At 43.2% G+C, this 16093-nt stretch overlaps 1 protein-coding gene across 23 annotated transcripts in view; it reads left to right on the top strand.

The window, feature by feature from the left end:
* The window catches only part of ABLIM1 (actin binding LIM protein 1), a 322565-nt gene that overhangs the window by 280940 nt on the left and 25532 nt on the right, over window positions 1–16093 (top strand). For 15 of the 23 annotated variants that reach the window (XM_043927047.1, XM_043927050.1, XM_043927046.1 and 12 more), the window contains 4 exons: window positions 4054–4131; window positions 5162–5317; window positions 7911–7946; window positions 10266–10395. In XM_043927047.1, coding sequence (XP_043782982.1) covers window positions 4054–4131; window positions 5162–5317; window positions 7911–7946; window positions 10266–10395 — 400 coding nt within the window. Of the gene's footprint in view, window positions 1–4053; window positions 4132–5161; window positions 5318–7910; window positions 7947–10265; window positions 10396–12668; window positions 12786–16093 lie in introns of all 23 variants that reach the window. The other 8 variants (XM_043927043.1, XM_043927038.1, XM_043927042.1 and 5 more) reach the window with 1 other exon arrangement.

The following is a 16093-nucleotide window of genomic DNA, read 5'->3' as shown; positions in this document are numbered from 1 at the left end:
GTGATAGTAACTAGAGCTGAGATGTCAGCCGGAGAAGTCATTGTCTTGGGAAGGTACAGAGTCGTTCCATGGAGTTCTCCAGAAAGGGAAGGACATTTGTCAGCTCTGGGTGGGACCACTGCCCCATCCCCAGAGACAGTTCACATACCTGAGTTCTGATGGAAAGGTCTCCAAGGGTGAGAACGCGAGGGAAGTCTGGTCGGTGGAGCTCACATCCAAAATGACCATCCAGTCATGAGGAGCAGAACAGAGTGAGTCCTGCCCTTCATTATTTGAGATGCTGGCAAAGAACTCCAGTCTAACGTCAGTTGTCTGGAAGATGCTGGGTCTTTGTCATGTGTGGGGCAAGGTGCTTGAAGCTTTATATGTATTGTCTCATTTATCCCTAGGAAGAAGGTGTTGTATGTACCCTCTCCTCCATTCTATACTTGGAGAAGTTGAAGCCTAAGGAAATTAAAGGGAAAACAATGAGAGAGTGAGAAAGGAAAGGAAAGGGGAAGAAAGACACTCGTCTACACTTGATCTTAGCCAAAAGGCCGAGACGCGATGAAAGACACTCGTATAATGTCACACAACCAATAGAGCCAATATATGCATCAAGGTATTAGACTCCAAAGCCAGCCTTCTAACCCTCCTAGATTATGCTATACAGAGTTGTATTTTATTCCATTATTTCATTTTAAACAGGAAAACAAATTAGGACCACTGTATGAAAATAGGCAAGCAAGGGCATAACTCAACCCTTAAGCAAGGTGTCTGTGGAAGTAAAATCGACAGTAAGGTTAGGAGGTCAGAATGAAGCTAAAACAAACAGTGGCACATGCAGTGAAAGACAGCAGGTTCTGAACCTCCAACACATTGTAACTGTTTCTGAAATGCATCAAGTGGTCTGAAGATACACTGGGCACAGTGATCTCAAAAAAGAGCCAGAGCAGCGATGGATTTGTTGAATGTTGGCTTGACTTAAAAAACTGTCTATGAAACTCTCAAATCTTTATTTTGCAATCAGAGAAGCCAGGGCAGTTGCATGCAAATTGGAGGTGACTTCAATCTGAAAACAATGGAACTTGAGAAGAATTTTGGGATGTTAATACCTTTAGCCCAACAATGTTAAAACAGTAAATGAGTAGGATAAATGCTTCAGAGAAAGCCTGTGTCACTCACAGGATGCTCAATCCTGTGAAGAATGGAGAGAGAGAGAGACTGAGCCAGGGACAGGCTGGTTCAGCCAAGAGATCTTTTCCAGCCGAGTATTTCTTCATCTCTGGAAGGGAGCACTCAGGGCCCTTTCCTGATCCCTGCGCGCCTTCTTCCCCAGCTGTGTTCCTATCCGTGTGCACCATACATCAGAGAAAGAAGCACTTCACAGCCACCCCCAGGTCCATTGTTAACAGGAAACACACACGGGATACCTGACCCACATTTTGGCAGAAATAAAGATGAGGAACGTGGGAGAGACCCCGAAGCTCAGCGTGCACTTTGGCTATTCACACAGTGTCCTCACTGCTTGTTAATGAAAACAAGCCTTTGTCATAGCAACACCAGCAACCCCAAACATCTGACTCTCCTGGGGAACACCCTCTCCTACCCCACCCCAACAGTGAGCTATTACAGGCTTCTTAGAAGCTTCTAAGTGGCAGTCAAAACATTTTCAGTTAGCATGCACTCTCTCCTGCTAGTTCATCTCCATATTTTTCTTTTACTTTCACCTCATTTGTCCCAAAGCCATGTTGATGAAAAGTAAATGGCCACACTCGCCCTCCAGTGTGGGCAGAAAATTTAGCGCAGGGATTAAGAGTTCAAGCTTGCCTTTAAAGCGTCTAGTTTCAAATCCTGACACTTGCCCACCTGTGCGACTTTCCCGTCATTCAGAAAACAGGGATGTTAGCAGAATCTCCTTCCTGGGGTTATTGAGAAGATTAAATGAGAGCACGCTTGGGGAGTGCTCAGCACAGGGCCTGCCACAGAGTAAGCGGGTAAGAAATGTTCAGTACAATTAATCTCATGTTGTTGCCTAAGAGGCTTCATTACTATATTGAGTTTGGCAAGTGTTAGAATCCTGGCCACTTGAAGCTGAAGGACTGCCTGTAGTGAATAATTGTCTTCTCTGTCCATGGAATTCTCCAGGCAAGAATACTGGAGTGGGTTACCGTTTTCTTCTCCAGGGGATCTTTCCAACCCAGGGATTGAACCTGGGGCTCCTGCATTGCCGGCAGTTTCTTTACCACTGAGCCAGCAGGGAAGCCCAGTTATCCCACAGAGAGCGTTACTGGCTCAGCTTTCTGAAGCAGTTGCATCTCTTTTTATAGGAGGGCTGCACTTTGGTGGTGTCCCTTGTATGTTTTGATTGGGAAATGGATCCAGGAGTGGGATTTGGGGAGTCCTGTTATTTCATGAATCCTTTCTTTTGTAATATATTCAGATGTGGGGATTCTATCATCTTGAGATACTCCTGTGATTAGAAAATTGTCACTCGAGGAGGAAAGTGCTTGTACAAGGAGGGAGGGCCAGAAGGGTCGAGCCTGGCTCACCTCCACTGTGCCCCGTGCACTTCCTCCACCCCTGCCACCCTTGTGTCTCAGAGATACCAGGGACCCTGGTGAGAACAATGGATCCCACCCCTTCAGTGGATTCTTACCGTCAAAGCAGGTCCTAGCATGGCCTGCCTCCAGATGATCAGGCAGGTTTGCTTTCCTTGTTTCAGATGTGAGGTCCATAGTGTTACAATATCCTCTTTTTTAGAGGGGGTCGTGGGGACTTTGTTATACTCACATCAGGATACAAAATTGCAGCAGAAACAGTATTCCTTACACAGATCTATAAATCGTCCTCTCCAAGAAATAGCTGCATGGAAGGAAGAAGCCTTCCAAGACCAGGCCTTTGGTGTCTTTGCAGAGCTTTCCAGAATGTACCAAGAGAGGTGGGGGGGGGGGGATTAACTCCAATTCATGCATTTTCCCCCCTCTCCTGTCATCATCCCTCCCTCTCAGGGTTCTCTAAGTCTGTGTTACAAAGTCTACTCTATTATACTTTCCCTGGTGGCCGACCATGGACCTTAACTCAGTGACCTTCCATGTGGTTAAGCTCAGATCATGTAATTAACATGAATCAAGTATCCACAAACGGAGTAGTTGTTTGCAAATAGTAAATTCTCATTCCCACAACAAATATTTATGCCTACTCTGTACCTGTGCAAAACAGCGGGCACATACAGTGGTAAGAAAAGAAGCCCTCTGAGGGCAGAGGTCATAACTAAAGGTAACGAGCGAGATCGACATGATGATGAAACCAACAAGTACAGCATTATTTATTTTATTCATGAAGGAGAAAGCAGGGTTAATGCCATGAGAGAAAGTAGCAAGATCACCAACTCTGGAGGAAGAGAATGGGCAAGGCTTCTTTGAGAAGGTGATATTTAAGCCAAGACTGAAGGAGGGAAGGAAAACACAAGTGAAATGGGGGATGAGGGCACGCTTCTCAGGCCGAGGAAGCAGCAGGGCTAAGAACCCGGAGGCAGGGACATGTCCCTGTCCTGTGAGTGACGACGGGCAGCGAGTGATGCAGGAAAGGCAGGCAGGGACGAGATCCCGAGGCCCTGGGAGTGGTGGCTCCATTCTTTGCAGATGCTGACGCCAAAAGAAGGGTAGTGACCATTCAGACTGTATTCTTCACAGGTCTCTGTGGCCCCCGGGTGCCCAGTGGATTTGAGGATGGTTGAAGGCAGGAACCCCAAAGCGGAGGCCAGGGCAGGAGTCCAGGCGAGCACAGGTGGGGACTGGATGGCGCTAGGCTGCTGGCTGTGGAGATGGAATGCGCTCGATGGTGTTGTCGGGGACAAGGAGAGAAAAAGCAGCCCCCAAGTGCACTTTCAAGGCTGACTGCGCAGTTTGTTCTCATTGACCTTTCTTCCTCGGTTATATTTTCCCTTACTCAGAGAAGTTACAAGTCCTTCTCTTTAACCAGCTTAAGTCTTTAGGCAAGGGTAGGGACTTCAGCCAGTCATGATTCGGAAGCCACGGTCTGAAATCTTACATGTCACTCTTTCTTTCACAGCCTACCAGGACTTCCTCCGAAAGCATTTACTCTCGACCAGGCTCCAGCATCCCTGGTTCCCCGGGTCATACTATCTATGTAAGTATCCGCTTCTGGAAGAGATACTTCCGGGCCAGGTAAGGTAGCAGATGGTAAATGTGGACTGGATAATCTGAAAGCGAATAATTCAAAATGCTTTCTATTTCTGTTATGCGGTCCAATTTTCATTCTTGTAGATCAGCCATCTCAATCCCATTTTCCTCCAGGCGATCGACTGTTTCTGTGGATGTGACCATCCATATAGAGTGATTGAGTAGATAACCCTATAAAATGCAGTAATGTGATACAGGACTTGAAAAATGGTTGCACCTAACTTGCATATAGATATTTGGAGATTAAGTATACGTTTTATAATCCCGGTACTGAGTGTCCTTAAATTCTGCCACAAAGGTCTTTAAATATTTAGTTTATTAAATATGCAGTTCTTGTTTTTAGCCATCTGGGAGGATTTTTTGACCATCTGTTTGAGCTTTCCCTTCTCTGTCATAAATTTAGGAAATCCTGAATGTTTGCATTCTTCTCTATTTGATGAATTCTACTTACACTTTTTCCCAAGCTTTTGGTGACTTTTTTTTGAAAACATGAGTATCTGGTATAAATGGGCAACTTTATTTTTTAAATTTATTTTATTAACATATAGTTGATGTACAATGTTGTATCTATTTCTACTGTACAGTAAAATAATTTAGTTATACATATGTACACATATTACTTTTCATATTCTTTGCCATTATGGTTTATCACAGGATATTGAATATAGTTTCCTATACTGTACAGTAAGACCTTTTGTTTATCCATTCTACATATGAAATTTTGCATCTGTTAGTCTCAAATTCCTAATTCTTCCCACCCCAATCTCCCTCCCTCTAGGCAATCACAATTCTGTTCTCTATGTCTGTGAGTCTTAAACAGGCAACTTTATAAACAGTGTGACCATGCTAAGCAAAGTATTTTTGGATTTGTTTATTTTTAAGATTTTCACTTTTTAAACAAGACATGAGACGCACTAACCGCAGTTCCTCAAAGATAAGATGGCAGAATGATTTTTCTTTCTGTTTAACTTTGGCAGGCAAAAGTGGACAATGAAATCCTGGATTACAAGGATTTAGCAGCCATTCCCAAGGTCAAGGCCATTTATGACATTGAACGTCCAGATCTTATTACCTATGAGCCTTTCTACTCTTCGGGCTATGATGACAAACAGGAGAGGCAGAGCCTGGGAGAGGTAATAAATTCCCAGAAGTCGTGAATAGCACAACTTCTTTCTCTCTTGCCACATGTATAAAAACTACTGATTGGAATCGAGACAAGTCAGAGAGTCCTTCTCATTGCTCACTGTTGGCAGGCTTCTGTAGCAGGTGCTTTGAGGCAGTCAGAAGCCCATTGCACCATCCCCTCCCCTTGGGAGGTGTGGAGAGGTGGGGGAGCAGACCAGCCTTAGGAAACAACAGTGCAGGACGAGTGAGCATCAGGACCAAGTTGGAGGGAGAGGAGCCAACATGCTGGGAAGGGAGCTGAAATCGGGGAGAGTCTGTGAGCGGAGGGGTCAGGGGGAAGGGTCCTCTGGGGTGAGGGGGTAGCCTTGGGGCGAGCTGAAATATATTCATGGGGATCGTGAGGAGAGAGAGCACACCCCCTAAATTTTAACAACTGTGGTTTCCAGCATCATAAGATAATTAGTATATGCAAGAAAAGAAAGCATAGGGTCACGGTACAGTGCAGTGGTATGAGATGGGCTTCTGGAATCAAGTTACCTGGGCTTAACCCAGAGACTGCACTTCTGTTGTGTGACTTTGACTGTGAGACACTCTTTATAATCCTAACTTCTTTGTCTGTAAAGCAGATAATGACAGAATCTATGTATATACATACATATGTGTGTATATATTTACATATATATACATATATCTTTAATTTTTTTAATTTTTCCAATCTGGGTTTGTATTCCAGAGCATAGCTGCTGGTTGAAATGATCCCTTGGGTGGGAAGTGGTGTCTGTTTTCATGTAGTGCCACCTAGTGGTCACATGCTGTAACTGCATCTGCAGCCTTTGAAGTGCAGGTTGACGAGCTAGCTGGAATAGCTCAGTTAGGAGAGTGTTTGACTGAAGAGCAGGTTGATCGATTGGCTTGGGTGGTTCAGTTGCCTTTGCAGGGCAGAGTTTCACAGAGGATAAGGGGCAAAGGAGTGTTCCTGAACAGAGTGCACAGAAGCTGGTCCTACAGGAAGTGAACGAGAATTGCCTAATGTTCAAGCCATACAAGCAAGGGGAGGCGATTTGCTTTATGGTGTTATGGGCCCAGATGTTTGAGCTTTGAAGTGAACATTTGTGTTTGGAACCAGACTCTGATATTTACTCTCTGTATGACTTTGGAAAAATTGCATATTTCCACCTCCTTATCTGTCAACTCAAGATAATAGGAACACCTACCATAGAGGTTTTCTGTAAGGATTAAGTGAAATATTTAGATTCTGGCACATAATAAGTACGCAACAATAACCTAGAATGATGGCCTATGGGTTTCTCTGAGCATAGAGTCTGGACTAGGTGGATACCCTCCAACCAGAAATCAGATGTGTTCATGAACTCGTCTCCAACCCTTGAAGCTTGCAGCTTAGACAAGTTTGCAAGCTATTTTGTTATCCTTTCAATTATTAGCACTTCTTCCATAGAATCCATATACTGCCATTTTAGAAACACTGGAGAAATAAGCTTGGAGTTCTGTATAGCCATCTGTGCTTCCAGAAAGCAGATCAGACCAGACCACGGGGCTCGAGGAAGTCTGGAGTACAGATGGCCAGCGACTTCTTGTACACTTGGGAAAGAAGGGCAAATTCTGAAACTGAGAAATCCACCACTGGCCGTGCTCTTCAGAACACTTTGTTTGCATTTCATTTCTATTTGAAAGTTTTTTTGCATTTTTGATTGTGAACATTTCATTCATTCATTTAGGAAATATTCTTTGGGTACCTAATATGTGCCAGGAGCTGCTCCAGTCGCTGGGAACACTTAGTTGTAAATGAATGGATTTCTTGCCCTCATGGAAAGTGGGAGAGAGATAATAGACAGACGGATACAGAACATAATATTACAGGGTGATATTGCTTTGATCGAAAATGAAGCAGAGTAAGGAGAAAGTACACGGGGGTCGGGGGGTGCTGGGTTGCTGCTTTAAGTGGGAGGATCGCAGAAAGTACTGGGTGGTAATGCATTTGAGCAGAGGCCTTGCTGAAGATGGGGAGTGAGCCCTGCAGGTGTCTGAGTGGAAAGCACTGCTGGCAGAGGACAAAGCAAGTGCAAAGGCCCTGAGGTGAGAGAGGGCTTGGTCTGCTGACTGCCTCGAGGAATCCTAGAGAGATGGAAGCCAGAAGGTGAGTGGTGATGAGGTTAACAAGGCCTCCTGGGGAAGATGCCACCGAGGAGGTCACCATAACATATTACGTGATTAATTACTGTGGTTATAACTTAGTCAGCAACTGTGCTTACCAAATTCTGTCTTTCAGTAGACACTGTAACTCATGGTGGTAAACCATGAATATAGAGAGGGAATCGTTCCAATTTCTCTCACTAATTACCTAAAAGCATTACAGCATATTTGTCAAAACCCGTGGTTATCAGGCAGACACGTGCGTCCCAGTCCCCCAAGGGCTTTGTCATTATGTACCTGTCTGAGCCCGACTCTCAACCACTGAATCAGAAGATGGAGGACAGGCAAGGGTGCTGGCGTGTGTAGTTTGAATAATGTTTCCAGATGAGTCTGATAAGCAACTCTAATTAAAACGAGTTAACATTGTGAATTTCTCTTTTATTCTTCCAGTCTCCAAGGACTTTGTCTCCTACTCCATCAGCGGAAGTAAGTGCTATTTTTGAAAATTTTAATGGGTGGAATTGGAGAATTACTTGGACCTTTCCTAGACTCACATTTTTGCAAAAGGATATTAAACAAAAGAACAGAAAAACTGCGCAAGATTATGATGAATGTAGCACTCCTTACTGTAAGATATAACTCTAAGACACAGAAGTATATTTCTTTTTAAGTGGAGACAAGGGAATAAAACCAGCTGTACACTGCACCTCTGAATGGTAGGAAAGTGTTTGCAGGGAGTGGAGCCACTTTCCCCTATATTGGGCTCTCTCTCATCAACCATAATTAATTGATCTGATTCCCAACCTACTGGATTATCTGAATTGGCCAACTGTGGCCGTGGTGTTTCTATCAGCAGAGCCATCTTCTTGGAAGACCAGCCCTCTTGGTTTAAAATCAATAGTCTTGTCCCCCTTCTCAGGGTAGACAGACTGTATAGTGGCTTTTATCAAGTTCACCAGCCTGTCTGTTCCCTTGGGAATAATCTCCTGAGTGTCTGGATCACATAGAGCTGTCAGTGATTGTTCCATAGCAAGCTATGGATCCTGTGTCAACCCAGTCATGCTCTTCTCTTCTGTAGCATCCAACACCAAAGACACAGCTCCCAAATGATTTATACTCCCAACCCATGTTATTAAGTGTTCTTCAGAGAGCTGGTGATATTGATTTACAAAATGAAAGAACACCTTCACACTATACCCCAGTCCCAGAAAGTCTTGGTTTTGCCCTCATCCACATTGACTTACCTATGTGGTGACCAGAAGCCATAGAAGCACTTCCTATTGCTCCTATGTAATTTTTCTCTCAGCGGGTAGCTTTGAAACTAGCGGCTTAAGCTCAGACCAACTAAAATCTGAGCATGGTTCAGTACCCAGGTCCAACCCAGCACTTTCTTTCATGTAAGCTGTTACAGATAATAAGAAAGGGATTGTTTGTTCCAGCATGCTTCTTCTTATTCTGCATTTCTTTATGCATCCAATGAGCAAACTCCTCAGGGCTTAGGTCTGCCCCCATCTACGAATAGTAATAATAATAAAGTCAGTAGTCTTGTCTTAAAGTCCAGTAACTTTCTGGATAATCTATATAAAACTGGACTGGCCTTAGGTAATCACTATAATTTGAGATGGTACAATCTCTGTAGTATTGTGATGGCTTATACCAAGTGCAATGAATGATTTCTATGCGAATTTACAACTGAAGTTATGAAGCATTTGTTTCTGTTACTGACCACTTGTGAGACTGAGGCACATTACTGTGGAAATTCTGTTTTGTTGTTGTTTCAATTTATTGTCAGAACCAACTAGGATCAAACCAAAGCTTTTTTGCTCTTGCATTTCATACATCCATAGTTATTGAGATTTTAATTTAGATCTTTTTCATGCCCTTTTTCAAACTTTCATTTTTATTGTGCTAGTAAAAACTTCATAGGACAACAAATTCCTAAAGTATAAAACATTCTTTGTACTCATCTAATTCTTTTATGTTATGGTTGTGTTTATGATTTTTTTTAACTTTATACATACAGTATTCTTTAGATTTGGACATGGTGTGATACTCCTGTATTAAATTGATATGCCATAGCTTAACTGTACCCATTTGTTGAGCACATAATACAAAGCTTTGTCTTTATAAATGGTGACATTATAAATATCTGAGGAAATTTTTCCACTTAAAGATCATTAAAAAATATATTTTTAGGATTTGCTTCTTAGAGATAGAATTATTGGATTTGAGGCCACCACAAGCTTATTCTCCAGGAAAATCTACTTAAAATGTCCCCAGGTCAATATCATAGATGGTGTGGGTAGGTGGTTGGATCCAGGGATGAGATTAGAGTCAGGAGGCTGTTTCTGAAACAGGTTCCACCTGCCCACAGGTCTCTTAGCTGCATGGAACCTTCTGGAACATCCTGCATTTGTAGAGAAGGGAGGGAATACCACATGTTCTACCTTCCTTCTGATGCAGGTCTAATGATACAAACTATGTGAATGCACTTTGTAAAACTGAAAGGCACCATGTAAATGTGGTTGTTGGAATTATTCCCTCTTTTCCCAGACCTCTGTCAACATTGGAGTTTATCACTTTACCATCTTAAAACCTTGGTAAAGGCAAGGACTACAGGTTTTGAACAAAAGGCGTTACCCATGGAATGTTCGTTTGCATACCTGTTTGAGGAACATGTCCCTAAAATGTGTACGTGAACGGGTCGATGCGACAGTTCTGGGGGACTCCGGTGCCGCTTGACTTCACTTGAGCCTGACAGCCTGACTGTGTGTTGTGCTCCCACCATCTCTCACTTTCCTCCAGGGGTACCAGGATGGGCGGGACCGGATGATCCACCGGTCCACAAGCCAGGGCTCCATCAACTCCCCGGTGTACAGCCGTCACAGCTACACTCCAACCACGTCGCGCTCTCCTCAGCATTTTCACAGACCCGGTAAGGGCACCTCTTCCCGGGATTCACTCTGGATAATCTCTGTGTTTCTGTGTGATTGTTTTCCCCACCACTGGTAGTGTATTTAAAAATCTGGCTGCTTGCCAAATCTATCTTCCCCCTCTCCCAGAAAAAAAAAAAAAAATCAAAAATTCCTATCCCATTACAGTTTGTGTTATTTCTTTTCTTAAAACAAGACACATTTTATGATTATATTCATTATGATTTACTGAATCATTACATTTTGACAGTAGACAACAAAAAGTAAAGGAATTTATTTTTTTAAGACTTGAAGATAATCTTAGCACTCTGAGACTTAAAATGGAGATCTCCAAAATATGTGGTGATGTGCCTTTTAGGCTTACCAGCATCATCTAAAATCCAGTGTTAGTCATTTATTGATGGGTTTGTTATGTTTCCCCAGGCACATGGTATTACTATGGATGCTTGGTTAAGAACCCGCTAGAAGGAAATCTCATATATAAACCCAGGATTGTATTTGGTAAATTTTAAGGTGCCTTCCAACCTAAAATTTTGAATCAGACTTGGAAGACATAAAAGCACTAGAGATGAACTATGATGGAGACTATTACGAGTAATGATCTTCATTTGACCTTTATCTCTGCAAAATTTTCATATTTTCATATTAGTGAGTGTCTACTATGTGGACACTATGTCTACTATGTGGAGTAGAAAAAGAATAAAGATCTTATCACAGAAGATAGATAAATAAATTCACAGAAGAAATAAATTCACCAAGGAAGATTTTGGCTTTTTAAACAAACTTGGTGATGATGCATGTCTACAAAGACTTCATTTTAAGTCTCTTGCTTTTGTGCAGGCTCATAAGCCCATTCATATGGGAACTTATTGTATAAAATAAAACCAAAGGAATGAACCGAGTATAAAAAGGCTGCAATCTTCAATTTAAAGCCAGAAATTTAGTGCTTGTAGAGGATTAAATTTTTACTCTTGGATCCTTCAATAATATATAGTTTTCTCTAGGCTCCTAAATATTTACTCAGTATTTGTTGAGTTCCATTAAAGGAAAATTTTCAGGAAAGGAATTCCTTTTATTTGCCATATACATTTATATCCATTTTATTCCTGGGTTTGGATTTAAGCCCTTATCTGCCTGGGAGATGAGAAATCCTTTATGCCACCATCCCTACATGTGGGCATACCCTGAGGTCACTGAGGCTGCAGCCGTGACCTTGTCAGAATGATATGCGGTTGCCGGGAAGCTGTCCAAGAGACAACTGGATAGCCAGGGAGTGGTCAGTCAGGGACCTAGTTTCCCAAAAAGGCCATGTCCTCATGGGGCAGTAGAAAGTGTTCCTGTGTTCCCATCATCGTTCTGATGCCAAGAACCTTCAGAACATTTTGTGCGTCCTAAGCACTTCTTCTCCCCCTTCATGATACATTATGGACCTGTGTGATGCCAGTTGTTAAGATTATTTTTTCAAGATTTTTCATGACTCTGCTAGCACAGTCATGGTCAACACGGAGCACCTCGAAGTATCCTCTCCGTAAGTTCTAGATGCCAGAGAGTCATGCACACCCCTTGGTCTGGTTTAGCTTAATGGTCCATAACTAAGTTTCCAGCTCATCAGTGCCTCCACTACCCAATTCTCAGCATCATGGGTAGCTCTTTGCACCCCAGGGGACACAGACAAGTGGAAAATAAAATTAAACTTCCTAGTAGGAGAAGTTTGCCACTTAGAAAGAAAAAAGAAGAGAATCTGACCCTGACATATTGGTATTGGGTTGGCCAAAAAGTTCATTTGAGTTTGTCATCTTAGGATAAAACCCAAATAAACTTTTTTGGCCAGCGCAATAGTTCTTTGCAAGGTTCTTGAAACAACTGTCACTTTTAAACATACATGTCAGAGCATTCTGTTTTGTCAGTTGCCTTTTTAAAAACAGCCATGGTTGAGTCTAAGTGGCATGCCCCGTCCCGACTCAGCGGTCGCAGGTGTCATCCGCCCAGAATGTCCTGGTGGCCGTTCCCTCCCACGAAAGCCATTTATCCTCGGAGAGTGACTCTGAACTGACCTGAACCTGTTGGCAGACTCTCCCCACTGTGCCTAACCCCTCGCAGGCGCCTTCTTAACCCCTGTTCCTTCCTCCGTTTTCAGACTCCTGATTAATGTTCTTTATTTTGTGTGTTTTTTTTCCCCTTTCCCTCCCTTGGAACGATGGCGGCGTCCCTGCTCCTGTGTTAATTTCTGCTCTTCTTTCTGTCTCCACCCCGCCCCGCCCCGGGCCTGGCACAGAGCTGGTGTCTCCTGGTGTGCAGAGGTCCTTCCTGCGCACCAGCAGCCTCAGCTCCGCCCACAGCGACTCCCGCCCCAACTCCCCATTCCGACACCACTTCCTTCCCCATGTGAAAGGTAAGGAGGCAGGCTTCTCCAGGCAGCACCCTGCAAAGCGGAGATTTATTAGCGCCCTGGGAAGGCTAATAAGGTGCATCTCCAAGAGTCAGCCCCCAGCTTTGGACCTCTCAGCATGCCTGCGTGCGTCATGACTTCACACCCGGCCGTGTCTTAGAACTGGCATAGCATCTCTCCTTGGGAGAAATGTGTCATTTCTAAGGGCTTTAGACGAAGTAACAGGAAGTACGTTGGAGACCTTAAGATTGCTTCTCTCCTGCTTAGGAAAAAATATATATATTATTATTTTGCTTTTCTCTGTGTTAGAAGCAAAATAGAATATATATCTGGGGAAGTTTCCTGGTTTCAATATGTGATATGGCTCAGCAAAACCCAACGGTATTCAGCAACAAGGGTTCCAAAGTTGTCTTCATGATGATAAGCCACGTAACAACATTAAGATGTTTGGACAGTACGAAAGACCTAGGGCCACGTAACTGAGATTTCTCTCCTTGAGCCAACTCTTAGGGTGATCCTCCTTTGACTTGTCCTGATGTCTGCATGATGGAGAAGAGGGGCTTTGCCTTCTGTTTTCTGTTCCTGCCCATCTCTGCCCTCCCCTCTGTGTCGTTCCCATTGTTCTCATTGTGCCTCGGTAGCAGTCCTCAATTGAAGTTCTCAGTTCTCCTTACTTGGTGGGGGAGCCAGGAGCCACAGAGCAATCATGAAGGGGCCATAATTTAAAATATGTCGGAGCTCCTGAAAGGATGCTGACTTCTTCCGTAGCCTTGATTTGAACCAAAGTAACTGAAAAGAATATTGGGTTAGCCAAAAAGTCCATTTGGATTTTTCATAAACTGTTATGGAAACAACCAAACAAATTTTTTGGCCAACCCAAGAGCTGAAGGAGAGAGTTGCAGGCAAGCACAGATGTTGTCATGGGTCTTAAGACAGACCTGAAGGATTCTAACCCTGAGCTCCAAGATGTCACATCACTAACACTTTCTCGAACAGCCTAAATGTTGTGCTCTTTAACTGAATTTTGTTTGCAGTCTACCCAACCTTTTTACTCATTTGGATTTTTAGGACTCAGTTGTTCAGTCAGTTCAGTTCAGTCACTCAGTCATGTCCAACTCTGCAACTCCATGGACCGCAGCATGCCAGGCTTACCTGTCATCACCAGCTCCAGGAGCTTGCTCAAACTCATGTCTATCAAGTTGGGTGATGCCATCCAACCATCTTGTCCTCTGTTGTCCCCTTCTCCTCCTGCCTTCAATCTTTCCCAGCATCAGGGTCTTTTCAAATGAGTCAGTTCTTCGCATCAGATGGCCAAAGTATTGGAGTTTGAGCTTCAGCATCAGTCCTTCCAATGAATACTCAGGACTGATTTCCTTTGGGATTGTCTGGTTTGATCTCCTTTCAGTCCAAGGGCCTCTCAAGAGGCTTCTCCAACACCACAGTTCAAAAGCATCAATTGAGTTGAGTCCAACTTAGTTGAGTCCTAAAATATAAATTTCCTGCCCCATCAATAAGCAGTTACTTTGTGAGCATGCTATTTTTTGCATTTTCTAGGCTGTAAAAATAACATTGTTGATATGCCTGTTGAAGACACACACCACTTGCCTTTAGCAAAGACATCTGTCTTTTTCAGCAGGCACAGCACTTTCTAAAATTCTTGACAGATTATTTGTACCAGTTTTTCCCAGAGCACAGAGAGCCTTATTTCTGTTCTCCACCCTGAACTCCTTTCAGGGGGTGTTGAAGGTCAACAGATGCAGCAGCTCATGGTTTAATCCTTGTAGAGGTAGATGGCAAGTGCCAGTTTGTAGTTGGCAAGGTGAAATGCCCTGGTGTATTATAGGCGGGCTTCCTAGGTGGCACGGTGGTAAAAAAATTTGCATGCTAATGCAGGAGATGCAAGTTCAGTCCCTGGGTCAGGAAGATCCCCTGGAGAAGGAAATGGCAACCCATTCCAGTATTCTCGCCTGAAAAATCCCATGGACAGAGGAGCCTGGTGGGCTACAGTCGATGGGGTCACAAAGAGCTGGTCGTGACTGAGCACACAACGCCTCCTCATAGTGAGCATTCCGATCTGTGCATCTGTGATTTCCCTCCCAGCGTGATGCTCTTTGAACACTTCCGGTTACATCACTCCTCACAGTATCCTCACAGTGATTAAAGTAGCAGGCGGGAGGCGTGGGGGTAGATGAACAGCTGAGGCCCTGGTTAAGTGACCCGGCCAAGGACCCTCAGCTTGGAAGTGGCAGCACCAGGACTAGAGAGACCCCAAGCCTTCTCAACCTTCATTCCTATTAGAGGGATGTGTTTCAACATAAATATACTTGAAGAATAATTCTTAAAGCAAATTTTTACTTTCCATCCCTTTTTAACTAGAAATTTTCATTCTTATGGAGGCTAAAACAGTTACTTGAGTCATTTAAATTACAAAGTTAACAAATGTGTACTTTTCAATAGAAACACCAACTAGCTATTAAAATTTCAGTACCTCAATGTACCTAAATGGTGCTTTATTAAAAATACAGATATGCAGTCTTTTCTGTTTTCAGTCTGAATTCAAAGTACACAGTCAAATAGTATAGGTTTAAATCCTAAAAAGCCTTGGCTTTTCTCACACTTATACTTTAAAAATATCTAATAGTCTCTTTCCCATTTTCTTTTTACTGGGTATATGTCTACAGTTTGTTCAGATGAAATAGTTTATATATTTCAGATATAAAATATGAAGTACATAACAGTATATGCTTAGTTATAAAGTCAGTTTTTTGCTATGCTGCAAAAACAATCATTCAGAATTTGTATGTTAAAGATATTGCTTTAAAGTTTAGTCTAGTTGAATAGCTAAATGCAGATTCTCTAAGGAATTACATCTTTCTTATTCTGAAACACATGTATCTACATGGAAGTCCTCTCCAGCACAGAGGAACTTATGACCATGGAGAAACATATCTAAGATATCTTTAAAGGAGCAAAATCTTCCAGGGGGTTGCATGGCTCTTCATTTGAACATTCACTCTGTATCTTGGAGCTTATTTTGTAATCTCCAGGAAATTATTTTTAAAACAAATACAACCCAAGGAGCTTGAGGACTCTAGGGTAGTATGTCCATCTCAGGAAGGTGTAGCTGAAAGCAGAAGTCCTCTTGCCACTCTGGCAGCCATAAGCCCTCGTTCCACTGCCCTAGTTTAATTCTTAGCCCTCATTTCAGACTTATGTGGCCCAGGCCCCCAGGGTCCACTGAGCCGAGGACGCCTGCATGGGTGTAGAGCCGAGATGCACGTCAGCAGCTATCTCTCCATTTCATTGGCTTC

Source organism: Cervus elaphus, chromosome 15 (assembly GCF_910594005.1).
Source record: "Cervus elaphus chromosome 15, mCerEla1.1, whole genome shotgun sequence".
NCBI classification, from domain to species: domain Eukaryota; kingdom Metazoa; phylum Chordata; class Mammalia; order Artiodactyla; family Cervidae; genus Cervus; species Cervus elaphus.
Note: the sequence above shows the minus strand (reverse complement) of the source record. Positions and strands in the feature narration are given on the sequence as shown.